The sequence below is a fragment of the Choloepus didactylus genome, chromosome 21 (assembly GCF_015220235.1).
Source record: "Choloepus didactylus isolate mChoDid1 chromosome 21, mChoDid1.pri, whole genome shotgun sequence".
Lineage (NCBI taxonomy): Eukaryota > Metazoa > Chordata > Mammalia > Pilosa > Megalonychidae > Choloepus > Choloepus didactylus.
This window is the reverse complement of record NC_051327.1, coordinates 29,102,163-29,125,336: the sequence shown is the minus strand read 5'-3', so window position 1 is coordinate 29,125,336 and position 23,174 is coordinate 29,102,163. Positions and strand designations below refer to the sequence as shown.

Genomic DNA, 23,174 nt, shown 5'->3' with positions numbered 1-23,174 from the left:
TTCTGCCATGGAAGCCCGCCCCTTCCGGCCGAACCATCCAACCCAGAGCCCAGGGCCGGCCCCGCCCCGCCCCGGGCTGGCGCACCGCGCGGTCCCGGCTTCGGAGCCCTCGGCGCGCGGCGGCGCGGCTCCTCGTCAGCGCTGCCCGAGCGGTCCTCGGGCGGAAGGGGCTCCGCGGCAGGGCCCCCAGCACAGGCCGTGGAGGGGCCCAGGTGAGCGGCTGGGGAGCGGGGCGCCTGATGGCCCACGGGGCCTGGACAGATGCCCAGGGCGGGCTGCGTGTGCGAGGCCGGGGCCTTGGGGGACAGAGCGCAGGCTCAGCAGTGCGGGCCGTGGTCCGCGGGAGGCCGTCCCGGGAGCCAGTGGGCCACGGCGCCAAACGCTGCCGAGGCCCGAGCGGGGTCTGTGGGATGGGGCATCGAGGTCTTCAGTGACTCGGGGGACCCCCGGGGGGCCCAGGCCCTGGTGGCAGACACCAGCTGGGACGCGTGATGCGGGCAGCAGGCCCCAGGAGTGTGGAGCTAACAGTAAACAAGGAAGGTAAACACTGAGGGCCAAGGAACGCCAGTGGTGGCAGCGGGAGGAGCACGGGGGCGGGGGACGCGAGGGGGTTCGGGAGCCCCTGCACGGTCCTGGCTGGTGGATATTAGACTCAGGCCTCACAGGGCGAGCCCACGCCACAGTCAGGTGGCAGCAGGTGTCCCCTGGGGCAGTTTCCTCCCAAAGGGGCAGAAGGCTGAGTCCACCCAGATTTGGGGTTTTGATAAAGGCAGCTGAGGACAAGAGAACAAGGCCGGTAAGGTCTGTAAGTCACTTGTTTGGCATCTCTTCACATTGAGCCCTCACAACATCCCCGTGAGGTAGGAATGCCTGCCCCGTCTTAGGGAAGATGGAGCTGAGGCCCCTGGGGCTCACCACATGTCCACGGGCACACCAGACGCCTGGGTCCCCACCCCAGCCATGCACTGCCCCAGGGGGCAGGGTTTTCTCACAGTAGCCAAGACCAGGGTTGGGGACACCAGCAAACACACAACCAGCAGACAGAAAAGCAACCATCAAGCTGACGTTTCTGCAGCCCTGAACTTCTGGGTCAAGAGCATTTGAGGGATATGCCTGGCCAAGTAGTTCTTGCTCACACTTCAGGAGGAAACACAAGCACATCACAGCTGGCAAATGCTGGAGGTCAACCCCAGCCTGGGAAAATGTCACCTCCTTTGGTGGGTTCTCCCAGCCTCCTGGCCACCACCCTGGCAACTCACTGGCTTTCGAAGGGGAGAGCCTGAGGCTCCAGGCCACGTGACTTCTCTGGGCTGCCCAGCACAGGGGGGCAGACGATTTGCTTTCTTCCCGTGGGAATTTTCCCATCCACCACTTGGGGACAAATCCTTTGCCCGTTTTGTCTTCTGCATTTTGCTCTCCCAAGATGTTGCAGCTACCCTCCTAGGGAATGCCAGCTGGTATCGAGGGGGCTTGAGCCACATTTTGCTTTCTTAGTTGAACCTGAATAATGCTGGGAGTGTCTAGCTTTTCATTTAGTCCCACTTCTTTGGTTTTTGCTTTGTTTCCATCTCGGAAGAATGGAAAATGGAAGGCAACACAGTAACGGATGGTCCAGAACAAAGAGAAAGCAATGACCACATGGGGCACATGGGTTGCAGGTGGACAATCCCAGGAGAGACCGGATCCTTAAAATTAGCCAAGAGAGCTGGGAGTCTGTGGCTGGGGCGTCTGGCCCCCAATCGCTGCTGCCACACTGAAGCGCTAGGCACAGCTTCCTGACCAGGGCATGCCCTGCCGAGCGAGGAGGGGCGCGCATGCCCCTGTAGGCCCAAGTGGGCATGGAGGCAGTGCTGCCCTTGGGGTTGTCAGCAGCTCCCTCATTCCCGGGGAGGCAGGAGAGCTGTGCCACGCCCCGCAGTCCCGGTGGAGGTGGGGAAGACCAGGACACAGGCCCGAGTTTCCTGGGAGTCAGCCTCAGGCAGCGTGGCCGACACGGGTTTGAGTTTTGCAACCCGACAGACATTCTGCTGGCTGGCACAGGACCCTGGGCAGGGGCCGGGTGCCAGGCTGACCTCTCCACTCTTGCCCGAAGCCTCCACCCTCGCTGGCAGAGCAGCAGCGCCCCCTCTCACACTCACAGCCGCGGGAAGGCCAAGGTCACGTTCGCCTCTGAACTCCGCTTGCTGATACTTTTGTGCTTCACCTGCTGCCGGGGGGCAGAAGCAGTGCTCTCTGGGGGGCTTGGGGGGCGGTACTGTGAATGCCATTTCCTGGCGTCGTGGCAGCAAGGCTGTGGGTTCAAGTCGTGGCCCGGGGGCAGTGCTGAGGTGGGCTGGGGAGGGTCCCCCAGGCTGCTGCCCACGGAGTCTGTGGGACTGGTGCTGCTCAGGGAAGAGCAGCCTGAGGTTCTCGTGTCTGCGCCGGGCGCCCACTGGGTCGGTGATGTCTGGGCGCCCGGCGCCTCCTCCCGGCAGGCCTCCTCATCGCTGGACTCCTGGCAGCAGTGCTGCTCGGGGTTCAAGTAGACCACGGTGACATCGAGGATGCCGCTGGGGGCCGTCACTGCAGGAGACAGTTGGGGAGGTCACGCCGCAGCCAGGGCACCGAATGGACCCCTGCCCGGTTGGGACGCTGGGCGGCCCAGGCTCTTGGCCAAGACCTTGGCTAAGACTCCCCGTGTCAGGGACCCCAGCCCCAAAGTCACTACGGGTTCAACCCCACCACTCCCCTTGGGGTAGGAAATGAGCTTGGCGGGGTGCCCATTGTGCCTCTGAGGACAGTAGAAAGCTGGTCTTCTCACTTATTTGAGCCCCAGAGCAGCCATAAAAGCTAACAATTGGGAAACAAAGTGAAGCCCACCCAGAGCAGGCGCTGGGGAGGGGCGTTCCTGTGCAGACATCCACTGGGGCCCGTGGGGGACACAGCCTGCCCTGGAGGGTGTGGGGCACAGAGCCCAGTGGGCAGAAGGGGGCACCCACACTCAGCACAACTCACGCTGGACACTTATAAATGTTCTAGAAAGGTCTCTCACAGTGGAGCCCAGCACACGGCATCTGAGAGCCTCCTGCTGGTGGACCGGGCCCGCCCTGTGGGCACAGCCTCCTCCCCCTGCTACGGGCTCTGCAGGGACCGTGAACTCCCCCAGGCCTCCGGTTTCAGCATCTGGACGGCTGCGTGACACCCGAACCCCCACCTCCCTAGCCAGGGGCTGGGGACTTGGCTCCTCTGCCCCACACTCACCGTCACCCTCCTTCTCGCCCTCGCTCTCCTGGTCGCCCTCGTAGCCCGAGCAGTGGTCCAGGCTCCAGTCCAGGAAGCTCCCCAGCAGCGTCTCCTCCTGGCTGGACAGCTCGGCCGTGGGGGTGGTGACGAAGCTGCCCCGGTCCTCCTGCAGGCTGCTCTCCCGCTTCCTGCGAGGGAGCAGTGTCAGGAGGCCCGGCCTCCGCGCCACGTGCCCTGGGCCTGCCTCCACTGGCTGTGGCCCCTGGGCCTCATCTCCTCCTTGGGCTCCCCCTGGGAGCCACTGCAGCAGCTAAGTGGGGCTGTCAGCCTTGGGGGTGGGCACGAGGGAGAGGAGCACAGACACATGCAGGCCTGGCTGCGACAGAGCCCTCAGGCCGTCCTGTCCCCAGATGATGGGCAGCGGTGGTGGGGGGGGCAGTATTTGTAGAGAGGATGATGTAAAGGTGGCCCTGGCAGGAGGTGCCCCAGATGGGCTCTGTTCTTCCCCGTTCAGCATAGACCTGCCTTATGCTGGGAGCGGACAGGCTGCCTTTATGGGGTGGAGGCATTTCTGTATCCACTGCTTCCTCGGACTCCCCTTGAGCACAAGAGTCTCCTGCCCAGGGGCTGGCTCCCTGCCCCCACTCCCCCTAGGAAGCCAATGGACTGGTCCTTCCCAGCCCTGTGCTGTGGTCAGGGACAACCCAGACACTCAGGGCTGCCCCCAAAGAGCTCGCGGCTGCTTATGGCGCTCCACAGTCACAGAGGCAGAGGGTCCTGCTTGTTAGGACTTTGAAGGGCCAATAGGAGTTCTTCAGGTGGGTAAGGTGGGGAGGGGACATTGTTCAGGACGTGTAGCATGTGCCAAGGCACTGAAATGGGAGAGACTGGAGCAAGTGGGGACCCACGTGGGCAGTGAGGGCAGGGATGAGGGGCAGGAGGGGCCCTGAGGACAGCTGGTGGGTCAGAGTAGGAGGGCGGGTGTGAGGCCGACAGAGCAGCCAGGACAGCATGGGGGGGGCAAGGAGCCTGAGCACCGAGAGCAAGAGCTGGGCTTAACCCCAAGAGGAGACCCTCTACCCCCCAGAGAAAGGAGAACGAATGTGGAAGTCAGAAACACAAGCCAGGAGCCAGCCTGCTGGGTCCAGACCCCAGTCTCGTCTTAGGCCCTGGGCATGCTCTCCCCAAGCCTGGCAGCCTCCTCTGAACCTGGGGCCAAGTGCAGCTTCCAGGAGGCGACGCAGCCATGGCCCGTGGGAGCCAAACTCCTGGCCCTGCCGTGACCCGGGTCTCACCCACCGTTTGGCCTTCCTGCCGGAGGGGGAGCTGAGGAAGGCGTGGATCTCCCCCGTGTGGAGGAAGGACGTGGGCTCCGGGGTCTCCGGCCTCACTCCTAAGGCCGTGCACAACTGGCTGTAGCTCATCACCTGGGAAGAGGGTGGGGTCAGCAAGGGGGCCCTGTCCCCACACAGGCCCCCCACTCAGCCAGCCGGGTGCAGGGGGAAGGGCAGCACCTCTTCCTGGCTGATCTCCTCATAGCGCTTGTCCTCAAATCGCTGCTTCACGGCGGTCAGCGACACCTGCCTGTAGTCCTTGGGGGTGTCATCGCGGAAGCTAGGAGGAGAGGGGCAAGTGAGGGGGGGCCACTGAGATGGAAACACTTCCCAAAACAGCCCGACAGGAAGGTAAGGTGGTGCAGCTGCTGTAGAAAAGCCTGGTGGTTCCTCAGACAGTGATGACCCAGCAGTTCCACTCCTAGGGGTCTCCCCAGGGGAAATGGAAACCCACATCCATGTGGAGACTTGTGCACCAGTGTGTCAGCAGACGGATGGATAAACTAAGCGTGGTCTGTCTGTCCCGTGGAATGTGACTCAGCCTATAAAGGAACAAAGCCCCCACAGAGCTGGGCCTCACAGACATGATGCTCAGTGAAGTCAGACTAAAAAGGCAGCAAATTGTTAAGATTCTGCTTATATGAAATGCTCAGAACAGAGAAATATAGAGATGGAAAGTAGCTTGGAGGTTGCCTGGAGCTTGTGTACAGGTTTGGGAGTAAATGGGGAAGTGGTGGGATGACAGCTAAAGGGTTTGGTGTTTCTTTTTAAGGTGATAAAGATGTCCTAAAATTGACTGGTGATGATTGCACGTATCTGTAAATACACTAAAAAACACTGACGTTCAGTTTCCATGTTTAAAAAAACACACCGTCAGTAAAAACAAAAAGCCAGCCCATCAACAAATTTGGGCAGCTAGTAGCACACAAGAACTTATCCTCCTGCACAAGCAGCCGTGGAAGCCAACGTGTGAGCCCCCCAGCCCTCGCCCCTTCCCCAACCCCAGGTACAGGGTCCAGGCTGCAGGAGGGGAAGAGGCGCCTGGTGCCATGTGGCTACATTCAGGGAGAAGCAGGGCACAGGCCAGAGTGGGGGCCGGCTGGGAGCCTTGGGGCCGCTCCAGGGAGTCCTGAGACGCAGCCCAGGTCAGCGTGAGCAGCCACAGGCTGAGGCACAGTGGGGAGGGTCCCCCAAGGGGGTGACCCCAGGTGAGTGCTGTCAGCTGCCTGAGGAGAGAACCAGGGGTAGATGAGGAGGCAAGAGGGGGCCAGGCTGCAGCAGGCGGGGCGCAGGGTGCTCTGGAGCGCGGGGTCAGTTTAGAAGGGTCCGGACACAGGAAGCACTGCTGTCGCCCAGCGAGGCCCCAAGGGGAAGCAGCACAGGTGGGAGCAGGAGATGGGAGCGGAGCCCCCTGCAGAAGGGAGGTAATCGGGGACTTTGGCAGATATGCCTGAAGGAGGGGGAGATGAGGAAGTGGGGAAGGGAAGAGGGACGGGGACAGAGTGGTGGCATGATGAGGACGTGGGCAAAAATAGCCTGGGCGTGTGGCCCCCAGCTCCCCGGGCGCTGGGCCCAGATGCCATGCTAAAGGGGACCTGCCCCCTGCCCCATGGAGGCGCCCAGCCCAGCCCCTTTGCCCACCTTTGCCTCTCCACATTCAGTGTGTGTGCAGCAGAGCACACTGGAGAGTTCTGAGCCCGTCACCCTGGCCAGCATCATCGCAGCCTGCTTGGGCCCCAGTGCTGGCCCCGGGGGGGGGGGTCTAGGAGTGTGCGGGTAAGTGTGCAGGGTGAGTAAGCATGTGGGATGTGAGCGGGATGAGTGTGAGGGATGAGTGAGCATGCAGTGTGTGTAGGGTGAGCGTGTGGGATGAGTGTGCAGGATGAGGGAGTGTAGGATGAGGGAGTGTGTAGGGTGAGTGTGTGGGATGTGAGCGGGATGAGTGTGTGGGGTGAGTGAGCGTGTAGGGTGAGCATGTGGGATGAGTGTGTGGGGAGAATAAGCGTGTGGGATGAGTGAGCGTGCACTGAGGGAACCAGCCTGGACGGGCAGGGTGATGGTGGCCTGGCCCGGGACGAGGGCTGGGCTGGGGCTGGGAGGCGGGGGTCCTGGGCCAGTTGGAGGGGGAGGCAGGTACTGATGGGACTTGTTGGGGGGGACTCCCTCTCCTGTGGCTTCTCCATTGAGATGGATTTTCTAGCCACCCCAGTCACTAGGTTACGGCTGGGCAAGCTCTTTCTGTAAAGGGCCAGACAGTAAACACTTTCTGCTTCGCGGCTTCTGGCACAACCACTCAAACCCGTGCGTTTAGCGCAGAAGCAGCCACAGCCGTTAGGGGACAAGGTGCACGGCTGAACGGCAATTGGACTTTCCTCACAACAAGTGCAGAGGCCGGGCTGGGACCCCGGAGCTAGATGACCTGTCGTGCAGCACTGGGCTCACTGGTCAGGGTGATGGCTCATTTTCTCACCACGTTTTGCCGCCCATGGAGTCAGGCTGGCACTGGAGGCATCCGGCACCCAGGCCCGATGCTAACGCACCTGGAACGGGGCACCTGAGCCCTGGGGGTTACAGTGTCGTTGCTCGCAGAGCCCGTCCTTGCTGCAGCGGGCTTAGGGGACGCTGGGCCCTGCTGATGGGCTCCCTGGGAGAAGGCAAACAGCGTGGACACGGCGCTGAGGGCTGCCAGCTGGAGCAGGGGCTCGTCTCCTTTCAGACTCACCACTTCTTGTGGAGGCTCAGGATGCAGGGGGTGAGGTCGTCGTGGGAGAAGCCAGTGAGGTCGCAGAGCCGAGGGCCCCAGGGCTGCGCTGAAGAGGAGGGCACTGGCAGTGAGGGACACACGGACTGCTGCCCATGCACCCGCCCCACAGCTCTGGCGCTTCTGCCGGGACATTTCCTGGAGCTAGATTGTGAGCCCTTTCCTTCAAACTGTTTCGGAAAGACCCCACAGAGGACTCAGTGCTGCCAAAAACATGGAAAATGCTTCTTAAGCTAGAACCCTCCCTAATCTTGTCTCCTGGGGGGAACTGCTTTTGGCTCTTCCTGGGGTGTCTCCTGCCCCGGGTTGGGGCTATGGCACGCCTTACTGTGTCCGTGCATCAGCTGGGCCAGGAGGAGGGCAGCGGCGGCCAGGCGGGCCGGGGCATAGGCAGCTAGGCTGGTGTGCAGCAGCGAGAGCTCGCACAGGAAGCTGCACAGGTGCCGGGTCCTGCGGGCCACGGGGACCAGCGTGACGAGGACCTCCTTGAAGTCGACCACAGTGGGGACCTGCACCGGGGTGGGGGGGGGCACAGGCTCTCAGGCCACTCTCCGTGCCTGACCCCGGGGCACCCACGGCCCCTCCCACCAGGCCATCATCTTGGGGAAGAAAAGGCAGCGTCACTTACCCGAATCCTCCCCTCGAGGGCGGACACAACTTCTCCCATCATCCTCACCAGGTCCTCGTACTTGTATGTGTTGTCTGTGAGCCACACGGCCTCGCGGATCGTCAGGATCTCCTTGCTGATGAACCTGCAACGTCACCAGGGCCTCAGTGCCGGCACCGGCTGCGGTGGGTGCAGCCGCAGGAGCCCCAGGCCCTGGGAGGCACCGAGGCAAGAGAGGAGAAACTGCTCCAGGTGCTGGTGGCCGTACCCAGCCGCCCCTGGCGGGAAAGGCAGGAAAACGGGGAGGCTGCAGCGGTGCTGAAAGGAAGGAGAGCAGGGTCACCAAACAGATGCAGAGCAGGGCATGGAAGAGCCACTGACCAGACACATCTGTCCACTTCCCAATCCTCTTGACCACCTTAAGAACCGTGCTTTACAGGGGGCCACCAGCCCCCCCATGGCCTTGTCCCATGGCAGTGCCTGTGAGGCTGGCACAGGGGCTGTGGGAGCTAGACAGCAGGTTGATCCCCATCAGCGGGAAGCAAGGGCCTCAGGTGGCTCGGAGGAAGCAGGCACATGGCCTGGGGCCCTTGGCAGGCAGCCGGCCCCGACTTGCCCCCAGCACCAGCTCTCAGGACGCCTCGCTCAGCTGGGGTGGTCGGGGCCCGCACACGCGTGCTGGTGTGGGCGGGGGTGGGGGGCCCCAGCGACGAGAGGCGATGGCGTCAGTGAGAGCCCAGTGCAAGGGCAGGCACTGCTCCCAGAGCAGATGGGGCGGCCTCAGCCTTCGGAAACGTCTTTGAAGCTGTTGTTGTCTCGCTGCGGCCTGTTTGTGGCTCAGGAACTGGGCCTCAGTTGCAGCGATGGAGCTACGTGTCGAGCAGCCCACCTCTGCAGCCAGCTTTGGTCTCAAGGCCTGGGCTGGGGAAGCGGCTGCAGAGGACCCATCTGAAGACTGCAGCAGTGTCCGCTAGGTAACCCTGCAGCCTGTGGCCTGCTCTGCACTAACTTCTGGCTCCGTGTGCCCAGCGGCCTCTGCTTTGGGGACAAGGGTGACACCAGCGTGGGGGTGGAGGGAGAAAGCACAACAGAAGGCACCAGGCTCCTTGGGAGCTCATGAAGCAGCAATGCCTGTCACGGGCCCGGATGCTGCATCGGGGTGGGTGCATGGAAGGGGACTCGGCCCCCAAGCTCGCACGTCAGCTGTGCAAACTGAGGGTCCTGTAAGCACCAAACCTCAAAAGCAATGTCCTGTGGGCCACGGCGGGCCAGGCCGGGGGTGCCTGGGGCGGGGGCGTGGGACAGTCACCCTCTGCATTGGCTTTCAAGGGCGAGACTGGGGCGGGTGGGCGCAGGTCCAAGGAAGGCAGGTTTAGGAAAAGAGGCTCTTCCCGTGCAGGAAGTCGGAGCTGCCTGTAGCCAGGTGCCTCAAGGAGCCGCCCCAGCCCTGCATGACGCCCTCCACCCACGTCACCAGCCTGAGCCCTCATGTTGGGGCCCAGCCGCCTGGACACAGGGGCCTGGCGGAGTGGCCGCCCACACCAAGGGGAACCCTGAGGGCCGTCCGCAGCCTGGGAGCAGCTCGGCCTGGACACCCCAACACTGCCCGGCAACCAGGTGAGGCACATGGAGCTCATGCCACTTAGGGTGAGCGAGCGAGCAGGGTGAGGGTCCTGGGGAGGGGCCTCACCGCGTGCAGATGACCATGCAGGCGATCCCCAGGAGCTGCAGCTTGAACCGCGGCACCAGCCTCCGCCGCAGGTACCGGTCCACACACTCCACGCTCAGGTGCAGGCAGAGGCTCGTGAAGTCCTTCATGGTGGCCACCTCCACCAGCCAGTCGACGAGAATGTACCTGCGGGTGCAGCGCCGCATTTCAAACACGAGGAGACGCTCTCCTGGGTGCCCGCCCCAAGCAGCAGGCCCCGCATCTCCAAACGTCATTCCGGGAGGGTGAGCTCATGTGCTCTGCCGGTGTGCTCCTGGGGCCCTGGGAAGTGAACAATTTGCCTGTAGGCCATGGCGGAGGGGATGGGGCCCAGGCCCCAGAGGAGCTGGTGGCTCACAGGTGGCGGGAGCGCGACTCGTCTGCAGTCGGGGACCTCCCTGTGGGCCACCTCTCCTCTTTGGGTCATTTATGGCAACTTACACCAGCAACATGGCTAGAGCCAGAGGGGCCAGGGCCACTTCACTCACCTGGGGTCCCCTAGCAGCCCTCGACTGTGCCCCAGGGTGGGAATGCAGAGCTGTGGGCACAGGCCCTGCAACCCCAGGCCGAGCCGCCAACAATCACAAGGTAGGAGCTATGCAACTGGCGAGGAAACCGCTCCCTTGCATGCCGCTGGGTGGAGGACAGGAGGCCGAGCAGGTGAGCAGAGGCGTGACGGGACAGGCTGCTGGAGGCAGGGGACGGTTCCAGGTGTGGCCTGGGCAGAGGTGTCCCTCACAGTTGGAGGCAGGGGACAGAGGTGCAGAGGGGCTGGGAGGGGGGCAGTGGTGGTGGGAGAAAAGCCTCGGTTTCTCCCTCAGGGAAGGAGAGTGGAGCCAGGTGTCTGAAGCCTGAACTAGCAGAGCTTTAACCAGCCTAACAACCTGGCTTAAAACAACAGACCAAGTGAACTGTATACTCCAAAATGGTGAGAATCTACATTAAACACACACACACATAAAATGAATAGCAGAAATCAAAACAAAACCAAGGAGCCCGAGAGGGGCAGAAGGTGCTGCTGGCAAGCGGCTTCCAGCAGGAAGAGGAAAGAGCTGGGAGAGAAGTGGCAGGGGGCGGTGCAGGCCGGTGTGTGTGCAGGTATGTGCAGGTGTGCACAGGTGTGTGCTGGTGTGTGTGGGCTCCCTCCTTCCTCTGCCGAGCACTTATGTGCTGTGCGTTGTCTCCTGGCAGTAGGGCCCAAGTCAGTCCCTTATAAATCCAAAGTGTATTTGAAGCCACATGATTAAACTTAAAAACTCATTTTTATCTTTCCTCTCTAGGATGTTCTGTGACTTAGCGTAAAAGAGTGTTACCTCCAAGCCCTGGAGGAAAATGGATGTGCTGGAAGACGCCTGTCACGCTGGGGCCCCCAGGCTTCCCAAGCGCAGCCCCCTCGGCCCGGCAGCTCCTACGGCCGCCGGACACCCCACAACACACCTGTGCTGGTGACAGTGGGTCAAAAGGAAAAGGTGGCTTTTCCGCTTCAGAAAGAGGGAAATCCCACTATTTTAGAAAGACACTTAAAATGGTTTAACACGTTCTGTGTCTTACAAAAATTAACCCAAGATAGTGGAAACTGATGTGGAACTCTTTTTTCGTCATAGTCTTGCTTTAGGAGACACATGCACACGCACCCAAAAACAGGAGAATCCTGGTGGGGTGACGACGGGGCGGCAAGTGTCAAGAAGGGGATCGGGGTTACACGGAAACACGGGCTGCCCTGCAACCTCACCTCATGGTGTCGTTGAGCCCCTTCTGCACAGAGAAGATGCGCTGCTTGCTGGCGGCCCGGGAGCCCTGGAAGAGCTGAGAGACCGCCTCGCTGGAGGCCCTGGCTCCCAGTCCCAGCTGGCTGCCGTGGGCACAGGCCTTGGCCAAGGACAGCTGCGGGGAGAGGCAGAGCAGGCTGCTTCAGAACGCGGAGGACGACCGAGGCCAAACACATCTGTCCACATGCACACACTCGCCCACCCAACTTACACCTCTGCACCTTCTAGAACCAGTGTGGTTAACATGGTGGCTACTATTCTTCTTTTTTTTTTTTAATAATTTTTTGGCTGTGGTATAACATTCACAACTAAATCATTCCATTTTAACTATGTTCAACTACAATTTGGAGGCATCGAGTCCATTCAGTGTTGTGTAACCACTGCCTGTTTCCAGAACCTTCTCATCATCCCAAACGGAAACTCCATAGCTCTAAGCAGTAATTGCTCTTACTCATAATTACTGTTCTTTTTTTGAGTAATATAAAAATTTACAGAAGCCAAAGTTATACACTGCAGCGTCAGCCACCTTCCCGCCTGCTGCAGCTCCTCTGCTTTAGAAAATAACTGAGTTTGTTTCTGTTCACCCGCAAGCCTGCGCGTCAGCTGCTCTGTGGGGACCACACGGCAAAGCAGCCAGGAGCAGGGGCTGGGACCCCTGGCAAATCACGGAGTGGGGGTGGGGGGGGGCGCTCTGTGCCTCAGTTTCCCCCTCATGAAACAGTGTGATGAATACGGCCTGCTCTGGCAGAGCTGTGCGGAGTAACCAGGCCGTGTCCCCAGCCTCTGGGCACTCGGGTGGTTACTATTAACAGCTTTCATACCCCTCCTTCCAGATTCTTCTATGGCAATGTAGTCTGTGTGCCCGTGACACGGTCACTCACACCTTCTCTCTGCCCTTGTGTGATGAGGCCTCCGTGCGCCTGTGCCCCTCTCAGAGGTGCAGACGTGTGAGCCTTTGGCTCAGTGCCCAAGTGCCGTGGGCGGGGGCTGTACTAACAGGAGCACCTTCGCAGTTGTGGAAAGTACAGGTTTTCGGAAGTTACCGGCTATCCAGCCTAAACACACACAGGGAATCTACATACATTCTCTGCTAACACCATCAGCTCCAAATCTCTCATTGCAATGTGACCTGCTCCATGTTTCTCATCTTTTTCGGGAGTCCGCTGGGGTCCTCCGAGCTTCTCAGGCCTCACTATTCTCGCTCCTGGCCTAAGCTCTATTCTCGCAGGCCTGCTGAGGATCTTTTCGGACACTAACACTGCAGGGCTGTGCCTCAGCCGGTCAGGCCGGCGGCCGCCTAGTGGTTTCTCTCCTGGCCTCTGGGAACAGATGACTCTCGCCCACCCTCTCCATGGGGCGAGAAGCACCAAGTTCCAACCGGCTTGGCAAAGGAGTATTTTCTTTGATTGTCCTGAAACAACAATTTCTTTACAGCCCCAAGGGAACTAGGCCTGGGGAACAACTACACATTCTGGATTTCCTGGTTCTCAAACTCCAACGCGCGAGGCGCTGACAGGAACACAGAACGCTCCGCACGGCCGCTCGCGCCCCAGAACCCGCACGTTTTGGTGCAGATGTGTTTTCCCTGCGGGGTCACTTCGGCAAGCAGTTGGAAGTGGAGCACCACAAGGGGTGTGGCCGCTCGGCCCCCAGCGGCTTGGGAGGGGCAGGCAGGGAGGAGCGGGAGCGGCTGCCACACTCCAACACCCCCGGGAGCCAGAGGCCTTGGACGCAACAAAGCCCGGGTCAGTCCCACTCTGCCCTGCATCGCGCGTGGCCTCTCCCTGGCCCGAGCCCGACCCCAGCACACCACCTTCTCCACAGAAGAAACTCAGTTTACGATTCCCTGACTTGATTCACTTAAAACTGGTTCTTGCCAGCCCTCAACCAGCAGTTAGGGAGCACACGCTCAGCAGCCGCTCTGCCCAGCCCAGAGGATGCCCATGCGCAGGGGCCAGCGAGGTGGCAGCCGCAGGAAGGACCCCTTCCTCGGTGTCCTGTCCGTGCTGGGACCCACGCTAACTGCTTTACCTCCCGACCTTGCTGTCTGCAAGACCCCACGAGGTAGAAGCTGGCAGAGGTGGGAGTGAGAGGAGGGGTTAAATGGCCTGTCTCAGTGGCGACAGCTGCTCGGCAGCTCGCCTGGGCCCTGGGGTGGGTCTGAGCCCTGAACAGGGAAGCCCCCCTCCTCCAGGCCACGAAGAGAGCCCCGGGGGTCCACTGGACTTCCCAGAAGTGCCTCCCTGGGGTCTGCCAGGATGAGGAGGGAGCAGGAGGGTAGGAAGAAGGTGCTTTGAGCTGTGTGTGTGCAGGGCCCGGGGTGAAAGCCACCGTCCAACAGGGCTCGTGCTCAGGACAGAGGCAGGTCGGGCAGGGTGTGGACTCAGGTTACTCCAGCACGCCAAGGAGAGGACAGGACAGTTCTGGAGGCACAGGGGCAGCCTGCCGGGGTGGGCAGTGAGGGGACCCCCAGCTGGAAGTGTCTGGTGTGGGACGGCAAATGCTGACCCCTCCTCGGGAGCAGGGTATTTGGGGGTCCCTGGGAAGGGCTGTGTGGAGAGGAGCTCCAGAGCATGGGGTGAGAGGCTCTGCCGCTGCTTCCAGGGTACAGGGGCACACCAGGTCACCCATCTGTAACCCACCTCTGTGAGGGCCAGGAGCTGCTTGCTCAAGGAGTGTGTCTGATACCAGCTCCGTGCCCCCAGTGGCACCCCGTTCTAACAGACAGAGAAGCACGGAAGGCAGCAGGGCCCAGCACGCCCCAGGAGCTGGGAGGATGGGCTGGGGCCGGTGCAACGGAGGGTCTTGAACTCTAGGGGACAGGTTTGGTCTTGACTCAACAGGAAACAAGAAGCGAGAGGAAAGTGGGGTAGGGGCGTTGGACACACACCTGGAGGAGCTTGAGGCAGGGAGACTCGGGAGCTAGGGCAGGAAAAGGGAAAACGCAAAAAGCAGGAAACAAGGATGGCAAAGCCACAAGAGGAAAGAATACAGTGTTGTCAGCAAATACAGTGGGTAAAGCACGTTGCAGAGCACACGTAATCCGGTTCTACTGTTTTTCAAAAGCACATGTGCTGTATCTCTGCCGGCAGCACGGGCTTCCTCCCGAGGAGGCCTAGTGGCGTTCTCGTCACGCTTTCCTAGGGCGGACACTCCTGCTTGCCCTATGTTCTGCAGCCCGTTCATCCCTCATCTGACAGCATCCGAGCCACCTTTCTCTGGCCCAATTTCCCCTCAGCTTGGGTTTCATAATTTCCCCTGAACACCTTTCCGCAAGTCATCGTGGTGTTCCGGGCTGTTTTCTCTGGGCCTGATCCTATTTTCCTCTTTGGAAACCGAGAGGACACAGGGAAACAGAGCAGCCCCCCCCTCCCCAAGGCTACTGGGCCCACCCTCTGGGGACAGGAAGCAACAGCTACTGCTGAAGGGCGGAGAACAGATCAGAGATGAGCAGATGCTCCAAGAGCTTTTAAAGCTTGGGGTGTGTAAACATAAAACCTCCCTCAAAACCCCGTTTGTCAAGAGCTTGCTTTGTTTGCCTGCAAGTTTGAAGGAGCACCCCACCCGCTCGGCAGTCCCTGGACAGGAGCTGGGGGACTGGCACATCATCCCGTTCTCTCTTTTCCTTCCTTTCTCCCCTCCCCATCTCCTCTCCCCTTCTTTCCCTCCCTCTCCTTCTTCTTCATAATACTTTTCACCTTCTTGTCTATGTTCATTACTTTTCTGAGGTTTCTGAGACAAGTAGGTAATTAGAACAGCAATGCTGTGTCTATTTTGCCGAAGACAAAGAAACATAAAAAAACGCTGACGCCCCTGGGTGGGGCCTCGTGGCGTCTCATGAGATCACAGCCGCCATTACCCACCGGCCTGGGACCCTGGCTCTCTGGACCCGCCCTGCCGACAAGCAGGGGACACCAGCACGCCCCTGCAGCAGGATCCCCGCAGCGGAGAACGAGGCTCACTCTAGGGACCGCACTGGAACCGGCTCCAGACCATGTTACGAGACCCAGAAACAAGGCAGTGTACCGAACGGCAGGACCGACTGTTACCGTTTGTGTTGAGGGGTGGGGTGAGCACATTAATGTACATGTGCTTGTGTTTTCGTGAAGCAACACTAGACAGATCAATCAGAAAACCCATAAAAACGGCCCCTGTGCGGGGAGTGGAGGAGCAAGAGATGGGTGGGGACAGGCATGGAAGCAAAACTCACGCCAAGCCTCTTACTGCTGTTCTGAGTTAACCGTTCAAAGGAGCAACCTATTAGGAAGTAACATTTCATTTGAAAGTAGGAAAGGAGAAAGGGTCTCGACAGGGCGGGCGCGGCCCTCCTCCCCCGGCTGCTCCGGGCCTCACCTGTGCTTCCCAGCAGCCCCTGGTGGCGAACTCCCTGAGTTTCCGGAAGCTGTGGAGGTACCTCCCGGGATCTGACGTCTGTCAATGGGAGGAGGGTCCTTAGAGTTGTGCCTTTGCACGGGTCCTCGGAGCAGCCTGGCTGTGCCCCCGGGATGGCCCCGTGGCGCCTGCGTCCCAGGCCTTTACCCCCAAATGACAGGAGCCGTCCTGGGCGGAGCTGGGCACAGCCCAGACCAGTGGCTCCGGGGACGGAGAGGCCCAGGAGCTGGTCCTCCCTCCCTCCCCATCTAGAAGCTGGGCCTTTAGCCAGCCCTCGCCCCGTGCCCCCCATGACCTCACGCTCACTTACGTCCACCCTTTGGCTGCTTTCCCAGAGGAGGTAAGAGCTGCTCAAGCATCCCTCATTTGCGGACTCTTCCAGCAGGTCTAGGGCCTGCCTCCTCTTCTCATCATCCTGGGAGGAAGTCGAAGCACAGCTTATTCTTCCCTAGCTCTCTACTTTCTGCTCAATTGTCCTATCAACCACCCTTGTCCCTCTTGTACTTCTAAGTTGTCCCGGCATTGCTGCAGCCTCTGATAAAGCAAGTGAGCTAATCCGAGTGGGAATGCCATCCGTCAGGACTCAGTGCCGTGGCCAGCAAGGGTGCGCCCTCCGCACTGGGCTGTCGGCTGTCCTGCAGTCCCCCGGGCTGGATGGTGGCCTCACCCAGCCTGCAGGCTCCCAGCAGGGCTCCGGGCTTCTCTGCCCCACAGGCACCCCCACTTTCTCAGGACACCCCTGCCTCCTTGCTCAGCTCTGCCTTCCTCCCTCACAGACAGCCCCTCCTCCTGCATTTGGCTGCAGAGGGGGGTCCAGGAATCACAAAGCACATTTAAACCACCTTGAAGGCAGGCGTCAGCTGAGGAGCAGGGGAGGCCCACCAGCAGGAGGGCTGGCAAATGTCCCAGGTAAACCCAAATCACCTCGTGCTGCACCTTTCCCAGAATGGCCCAGAGTCTCCAAGCAGCCAGGAGGCAGGTGAGGTCACCTGCTCAGGGCCTCCCAGGTAGCGAGGGCAGCTGGGATCTGAACCCGTGGCCTGGTCCACGTGCAGAGCTCTGCCCGGTTCCAGGCCACCCCCATGGGTGGTGCTGGGCGTGGCCTTGGCCTCAGAAGCCCCTTCTGCTGCTCCGTGAAGGCTTCTCATTTGCTTTCTGGTCCCAGCACCGGCCCGCGGGGCAGCTGTGGAACTGGGCGGAGCACCCCACAGCTCCGCCAAGCCAGGGACACATCACACCACCAAGGGCCACACGAGACAACTCAACTCACCTCAAACAGACTCAGCACTCTCCCCAGGCAGTGCAGTATGGATGCTTTGTGAGTCTTAAAAGATAAAGGAAAAGGAGGAGGGGGAGGAGAGAGGTCACCTGCAGAGAACTCGGGGGGGGGGGGGTACCCCAGCCCTCCACGCTCCTGCTGCCTCACCCACACTCCACACTCCACACACTATTTAGCCCCAAAGGCTTTATGGAGCTTCTCGTCTGCTTCTCCAGCTGTCATGGCGGCTCCCAGAATTTTGCACTTGGCCATCACCTGAGAACCCAGTGGTGGCTCTGAGGCCACCTCTTCTTCAACTGCGTTGTCCCAAGACACTTCCCTCATGTCCAGACTTCTGAGCTTCTCTGCCTTGCTTCCCTCGGCTGCTGACCCTCCCCCTCCCCCTCCCGCCTGGAGCTGCCCAGGGCCCCGTGATGCGCCCGTCCACCAGGCCTTACCTTCTGCAGCTGGCACTCGGCCCTGAGGCTCTCATGGACCACGGCCTTGCAGCAGCTCCCTGACACGGACCAGGGCGGGCGGATGAAGAGCCAGACAAAGGGTGTGGCGCCGGTGTTCAGCTGCTCGGCCAGGCTGAAGAAGCGCGAGGCCTTCAGCCCGTTCACCTCTGCACGGGCCTCGTCAGACACAGACACTGCAAGGACAGAGAGGAGTGAAGCCGGGGGAGGAGCAGAAAGTTATTTCAGGAGGAGGTCCCTCTGGGAAGGATGGGGAGGTCTTCTGTAATCAGGTCTCTGCCAAGTCCTCCCAGAAGCCGGGATTCGGGAGGTCAGCGGGAGGTGCCCCCGTGGAGGCTTCAGCCCCTCCACCCCCCAGCTGGGGCAGGACCTCAGCCCTCCTGGTCAAGCCTAGGGCCAGGGGCTGTTCCCACAGCCTGTCGACCGGCCATGGGCAGGGCCAGCTCGCAGCAAGAGGTGAGGCTTCTAGAAGCAGGAAAATGATGGGCCACCGAGTCTGTCCAAGCTGTGGCAGAGGACGCTGCACAAGGTTCTCTGAGCACCAGCCCTTTGGGGTGCAGGAACTCAGCTCCATGATGGCTCTTACCTGCTTCATGCCTGTAGCCTGGGCTGCCTGAGCTAGTGAAACTCATTCGAATTATGCATGTTTTGATCTCTGACCCCAAGTTCAAAAGAGGGTGGCCAAGAAAAGAGGCCATGTCCACCATGGGCAGAGGCGTCTCCCCAGGGCAGGGAGCATGGCAGGATCAAAGAACCAGGAAAAGGCTGCGCTGTTGGGGCAGCTGCATTTCCCCCTCCCAAGACTCTGTTCAGGGCGATTCTTTCCTCTTCAAAATTGAGGGTTTCTTAAAACAAGAGGTGGCCCTCTCACAGCCGATGACATCAGCACCACCCATCGGCCCTCAGCAGGGATGCTCCCGAGAGGGGTAGGACACCAGACCTCCAGCCAACCCGTCAACCTGGAAAGGCCTCTGGAAACGCCAAAGGCTCCTGCTCACTCGGCAATGGAGAGACCCGGCCCCACCCTGCCTCGCGGGGGACTCACGGCCTTCGTTGTAGAGGTATGCGATGCCCAGCTTCACAGCAGCTTCAAAATTTCCCTTCTGAGCAGCCCTGAAACACCAAGAACATAAAACATCACTGTATTTTCTTCCACAAAGGTCCTGTACCTCTACAGCACTTGAAGCTGGAACACCTGTTTTCTGAACAGAATGTTTCTCTAGGTAACATGGTCAAGTGTCACTTGTCCATTACAGGCCGCAACACATGAACCTTGGGGACGTGATGCTGAGGGCAGTCTCGAGAGAGCCCAGATATCGTACGAGTCCGGTGATACACAATATCCAAATGGGCAAATCCATGGAGATAGAAAGTAGATTCGTGGCTGCCTGAGGCTTGGGGGAGGGATGAGGGTGACTCCTAACAGGTATAGGGTTTCTCCTTGGACAGTGGAAATTTCTGGAATTGCTCTGATGGCTGCACCCTTTGTGACTATGCTAAAACCTGCTGGGCTGAGCACCCTGAAAGGGTGAACTGCACGCTGTGTGGAGTGTCTCTCTCTCTCAGCAAAAGCAACCTGGAAGTCCTACATTTGTGCACCAACTTGGCTCTCGGCCTGCAGTTCAAGCAAGTCAGAAGACGGGATGAGGGCCAGAACGGACCCAAGGGGGCACATGAGCCTCGGCGAGGCAAAGGCCCTCTCAAGCCGTGGCTTCTCGGTTTGTTAAATGAGGAGGCGCGAGCAGGCTCTGGCTGAGGACGGCTGGCTCAGGGTGATTTGCACCCTGCACCCATGAGCCCGGTGGGCTGGGACCAGCCAGTGAGTGGAAAAGGGCACAACTGAAATCGCACACCTTTGACTAATGGAAGAGTCTGAGTAAAGCTTCCATATCTAGCTGGCTCGCTTGTGAGTCACAAGGGCTGGGTCACGCCCAAGGGGGACCCGTCAGAAGCCCCACTGTGGCCAGTGTCAGCGTCAGGGCTGTGCTGGAAGTAGGTCACTGGGAGTGCGGCTGCGTCTGCAGCCATGTGACTTGCTGGCCACACCATGGCGGACGGCAACGCCAGCCCAAGCCAGGACATGGGCTCCCAGCCACAGGTCCGAGGTGGGAAACCGTGCCATTCTCGGCCCACGGACATACCTTTCAAACAGCTTCAGGTTCTTGGGCGATGGCCACAGCTCCTGGAAGCTCGCGCATGCCCACACGCTGGCGTGGTGGTCCACCAGGTACTTCAGGTGGGAGTGCACCTGCAGAACGGAAGCCAGGTGGGGACTATCAGAGGACATCCCGGAAGACCCGCTCCAGGGGCCCTAGAAGTCACCTCATACAGGGTCTCCTATCTCCCTCCCAACCCCAAGTATAAAGGACCCCATTAACAGTTGCTTTTAATAGAAGAAAGAGCCAAGAGGTGAGTTTCCCCGAGACTCTAAAGGTGAGGACAGAGGTCCTGGAAAGTGGGGGGACAAGTGCCTGCCTGCAGGGCCAGAGGCACTGGCTCTAAAGGGGAGCAGGCAGGACAGAAATCCACCTTGTGCTTCTCTCCGTGGGGCCCTGTGAGTGGCAGTGTGGCCTGCAGCCCTTAGGTGCCGGGGACTTGTGGAAACAGCTGTAACACCTGTGCAGGAGCCACAGGTAACCAGGGAGCCTCTGCTTGGGTCGGGCTGAGAGGTCAGGAGGGCATTTGGGCCGACATCTCTCCCCTGCCACAGGAGACCCAGCACCCCCTGGGTTCTATGCAATGTACTATGACTGTGACGAAGGCGGCTTTGGAAGGCAGAGGAAGGGGTTCTTGTCGAGTTTTCCCACTAAAATGATGGTGAAGTTACTCAAAGTGAGTGGCTGCAAGGCCGTGGTCCCAGGATCTATAATTATTCGAGTGCCTTTCGGTGCAGAATATCACATGGGATTTGTCCTCAAGAATACATCCTTATTCCTTTTAATGCTAGCTTATTTCTTTGGGGATTCAAATTTTATTGCCATAAAAGGGGTACTTTCTCAATTGAATTAAAGAGTGATGTACCAACAGAGTCAAAGCTCAGTCTGCTACGTTTAAACATCCTGCAACTGGAAACAAAACCACAAACATCTACCAACAATATCATTCTCTTGCCCTGTGCCCTCCTTCACAGCCAAAGTTCTGTTCTGCTCCTTAAGAACACAACGCCTTAGCAGTGCAGGGACCCACGCTGGGGCAGGCCCTATCTTCGTGGCAACTCACAGCTCGGACAGAGAGGATGTCCTCCACGGAAAGCCACTTCAGGATGTGAACGAGTACATCTTCAGGAAGACTCAAGATGGTTAGGTTTCGGGACCTCTTTCTTATTCTTCGCTTGGTAGGATAACAGAAACACTTGGCACACCTACAGTGGATCACTGAGGGAGAAAAACCAGGATGGTTGAGTGATGTACTGGAAAGGAGTCGCAAAAATATGAAGAGCTGTATTTGAAGACGATTTAACAGTTGCTGTCCCCTACTCCACAAGAGGAATGGACCACATTTCTAGTCCTAAAAAGATTAAATGAAGTAGTAGTATTTGACAAATTATAACATAATAATTTCTTTAATTCTTCAACAAACATTTATGGAAAACAGCAGATACAGTGTAACTTGGCTACTGGCAAACTTTTTAGGCCAGGACCCCAAGTGACAACCAGGCAGAGAAAAACAGACCAACGGGGCTGGCACTTTTTCCGGCCTTTCATTCCCAGGAGGGCCCCTTGAACCCTTGCTTCTGTTTCCACTGGAAAGCACCACACTCAGCGGCTGGGGACTTGCGCGGTGTGGCTTCAGGCCCCACGGAGGGGCAAAAGGCCGGGCCCGGCTGCACCCAAGGCTGGACCCTGTGCCTCCCGCTAAGTGGCCGCCCCTGGGTGCCAGCACCCGGCTGGTGCAGCAGGGAGGTGACCGCTCCTCGGCACGGCTGCCCAGCGAGTCCCAACACAAACCCAGACCTCCCGGGCCCCCACTGCCCAGCAGCCCACCCTCCGTGAGCTCCAGCTCCCCTCTCCTGCAGGCTTTCCTGCTTCTCGTACCGGCGACTCCTCCCTCCTCCTGCCCTTTATTTCTTAGGAAAAGGGACCCCGTCAGACGGGAACCTGAGGGCCCTGCCACCCCACCCGCCCTGCCCTCCTGAGGGGGCTGCTCTCCCCACCGCGGGGAACCCCTGCGGCTGGGCGGTCCCCGTCCCCCTCGCCAGGGCCTTCTCCCGCCGCTGGCCGTCCCCGACCTGACCCGGGTCTTCCTATCCGCAGTCAACGGTGCGCAGCGCTCCGGGCGCCGGTGGCCGGTCCCCGGGGAGGGGGAGGGCGTCACCGTCAGCGTCTCCTCACGCTCTCGCCGGGCTCCGTGCGAGCCGCTCCCGCGCCCAGTGGCAGGCGGCCGGCCCCTCGGACCCAGCCCGCGAGCCCGGGAAACGGCGCGGCGGCCGACCCGCAGGCGCTCAACCCTCGCCGGAAACCGGGGACCGGGGACCCCCGCGCGCGGCCCGCCATGGCGCTCCCCCGGGGATGCGGCGCCCACCCGGCGTTCAGGACGCCCGCGCCCCGCTCTGCCCGAGAGGCGGGCCCTGGACCCTCGAGCCGCTGCCCTGCCCGCGCCCCCGGCCCGCGCTCACCGCCGCCGCTCCCCATCGCCCGCTCGCTCGCCCGCACCGCCCGAGTGCGCGCCGCCGCCGCGCAGGCGCACACCGCGCCCGCCGCAGTTTCAAACGCGCCCGGCTCTCCCATTGGCCGGCCCCTCCCCGGCCCCGCCCGCCCCGCCGGCACCGCGAGCCCGTGATTGACCGCGCCAGGACGCAAATTCGAATGCCGGCCGTTGATTGGCGGAGCCTGCGCGGCCGCCCCGCCTCCCCCGCCGGCCGGGATGCCCCGGGCGCTCCGCAGGTAGCCGGGGAGGGGCCCTTCTCGGCGGGGCGCGCGGCGCCGCGGGGGCCCAGGCTGCGGAAGACCCGGGGGTCCTTCAGGCGCCACCAGGGTCCGCGACTTGCTCACGCTGGGGCGCGGTGCCCGGGGGTCCCTGCCGGCGCCGCACAGCGTTCTCCCCGCCGCGGGCGGGGCACAGCGCACCCCGGGGCTGGCGCCGGGAGCCCGGGGCGCAGAGCCTCGGGCCTCGCCTTCCGCAGGCTTGGTCCTCGCTCCTGGAGGCGGCCCTCACCCTCCACCGGCCACACGCCGCCCGTGCCTGTCCGCAGTCCCTCCTCGCTGCCTCCCCTGCTGACTTGACCGGCTGCTGCCAGTCCCGGGGAAAGTGTCCAGTCCACGGCCATCCTCTTCATCCCTCTCTGGGCGGTGCCCACCCGGGCCTGACCTTCACTGTCCAGCTGCAACCTCACCTCTTCCATGAGAAAGAGAAAGAAAAGGGAAAGAAACGGAGCTCCAGGGAGAGGCAAGGTGTTTGCTGGAGTGGCTTTTCCTCTGAGAACCCTGGGGGACTTGGTCAGGAGTTGTGCCCCCCCATCAGCCGTCACCCCCTCCCCCATCCCTCCTGCTCCCCTTGCTCTGTGCTGGGGCGTGTCAAGGCTCCATGTCCCTGGGGCAGGAGACAGAAGTGTGCAGGTCACGGCCCGGAAGGCCAGGCGGTCCCACAGACTCTGGGATGAGGCCAGGAGAGGACGGAGCTCAGCCTGCTGGGGCTGGGTCGGGGGCTG

At 60.8% G+C, this 23,174-nt stretch overlaps 1 protein-coding gene and 1 long non-coding RNA gene across 6 annotated transcripts; one reads left to right on the top strand and one right to left on the bottom strand.

Annotated features, from left to right (window-relative positions):
• Positions 1-55: 55 nt before the first annotated feature.
• Positions 56-11,208, top strand: LOC119517576. 5 transcript variants are annotated; one of them, XR_005213562.1, is made up of 6 exons: positions 56-212; positions 7,997-8,898; positions 9,324-9,541; positions 9,647-9,877; positions 10,454-10,560; positions 10,913-11,208. It is a non-coding gene; the product is annotated as an uncharacterized LOC119517576 (long non-coding RNA). The 5 variants fall into 5 exon arrangements; XR_005213558.1 differs by having other exon boundaries at positions 7,273-8,898; XR_005213559.1 differs by lacking the exon at positions 56-212 and having other exon boundaries at positions 6,675-8,898; positions 10,454-10,730.
• CCNF (cyclin F) lies at positions 798-22,181 on the bottom strand. Its single transcript, XM_037814415.1, has 17 exons — positions 22,143-22,181; positions 20,747-20,901; positions 19,669-19,775; positions 18,573-18,640; positions 17,510-17,703; positions 17,064-17,117; positions 16,104-16,208; positions 15,755-15,832; positions 11,365-11,516; positions 9,615-9,779; positions 7,946-8,069; positions 7,646-7,826; positions 7,279-7,366; positions 4,737-4,836; positions 4,522-4,649; positions 3,241-3,410; positions 798-2,562 (listed from the first exon to the last, which is right to left on the bottom strand). Exons 1-17 carry the CDS (start codon positions 22,156-22,158, stop codon positions 2,135-2,137), a joined length of 2,313 nt encoding a protein of 770 aa, XP_037670343.1. The 5' UTR covers positions 22,159-22,181; the 3' UTR covers positions 798-2,134.
• Positions 22,182-23,174: the final 993 nt, after the last annotated feature.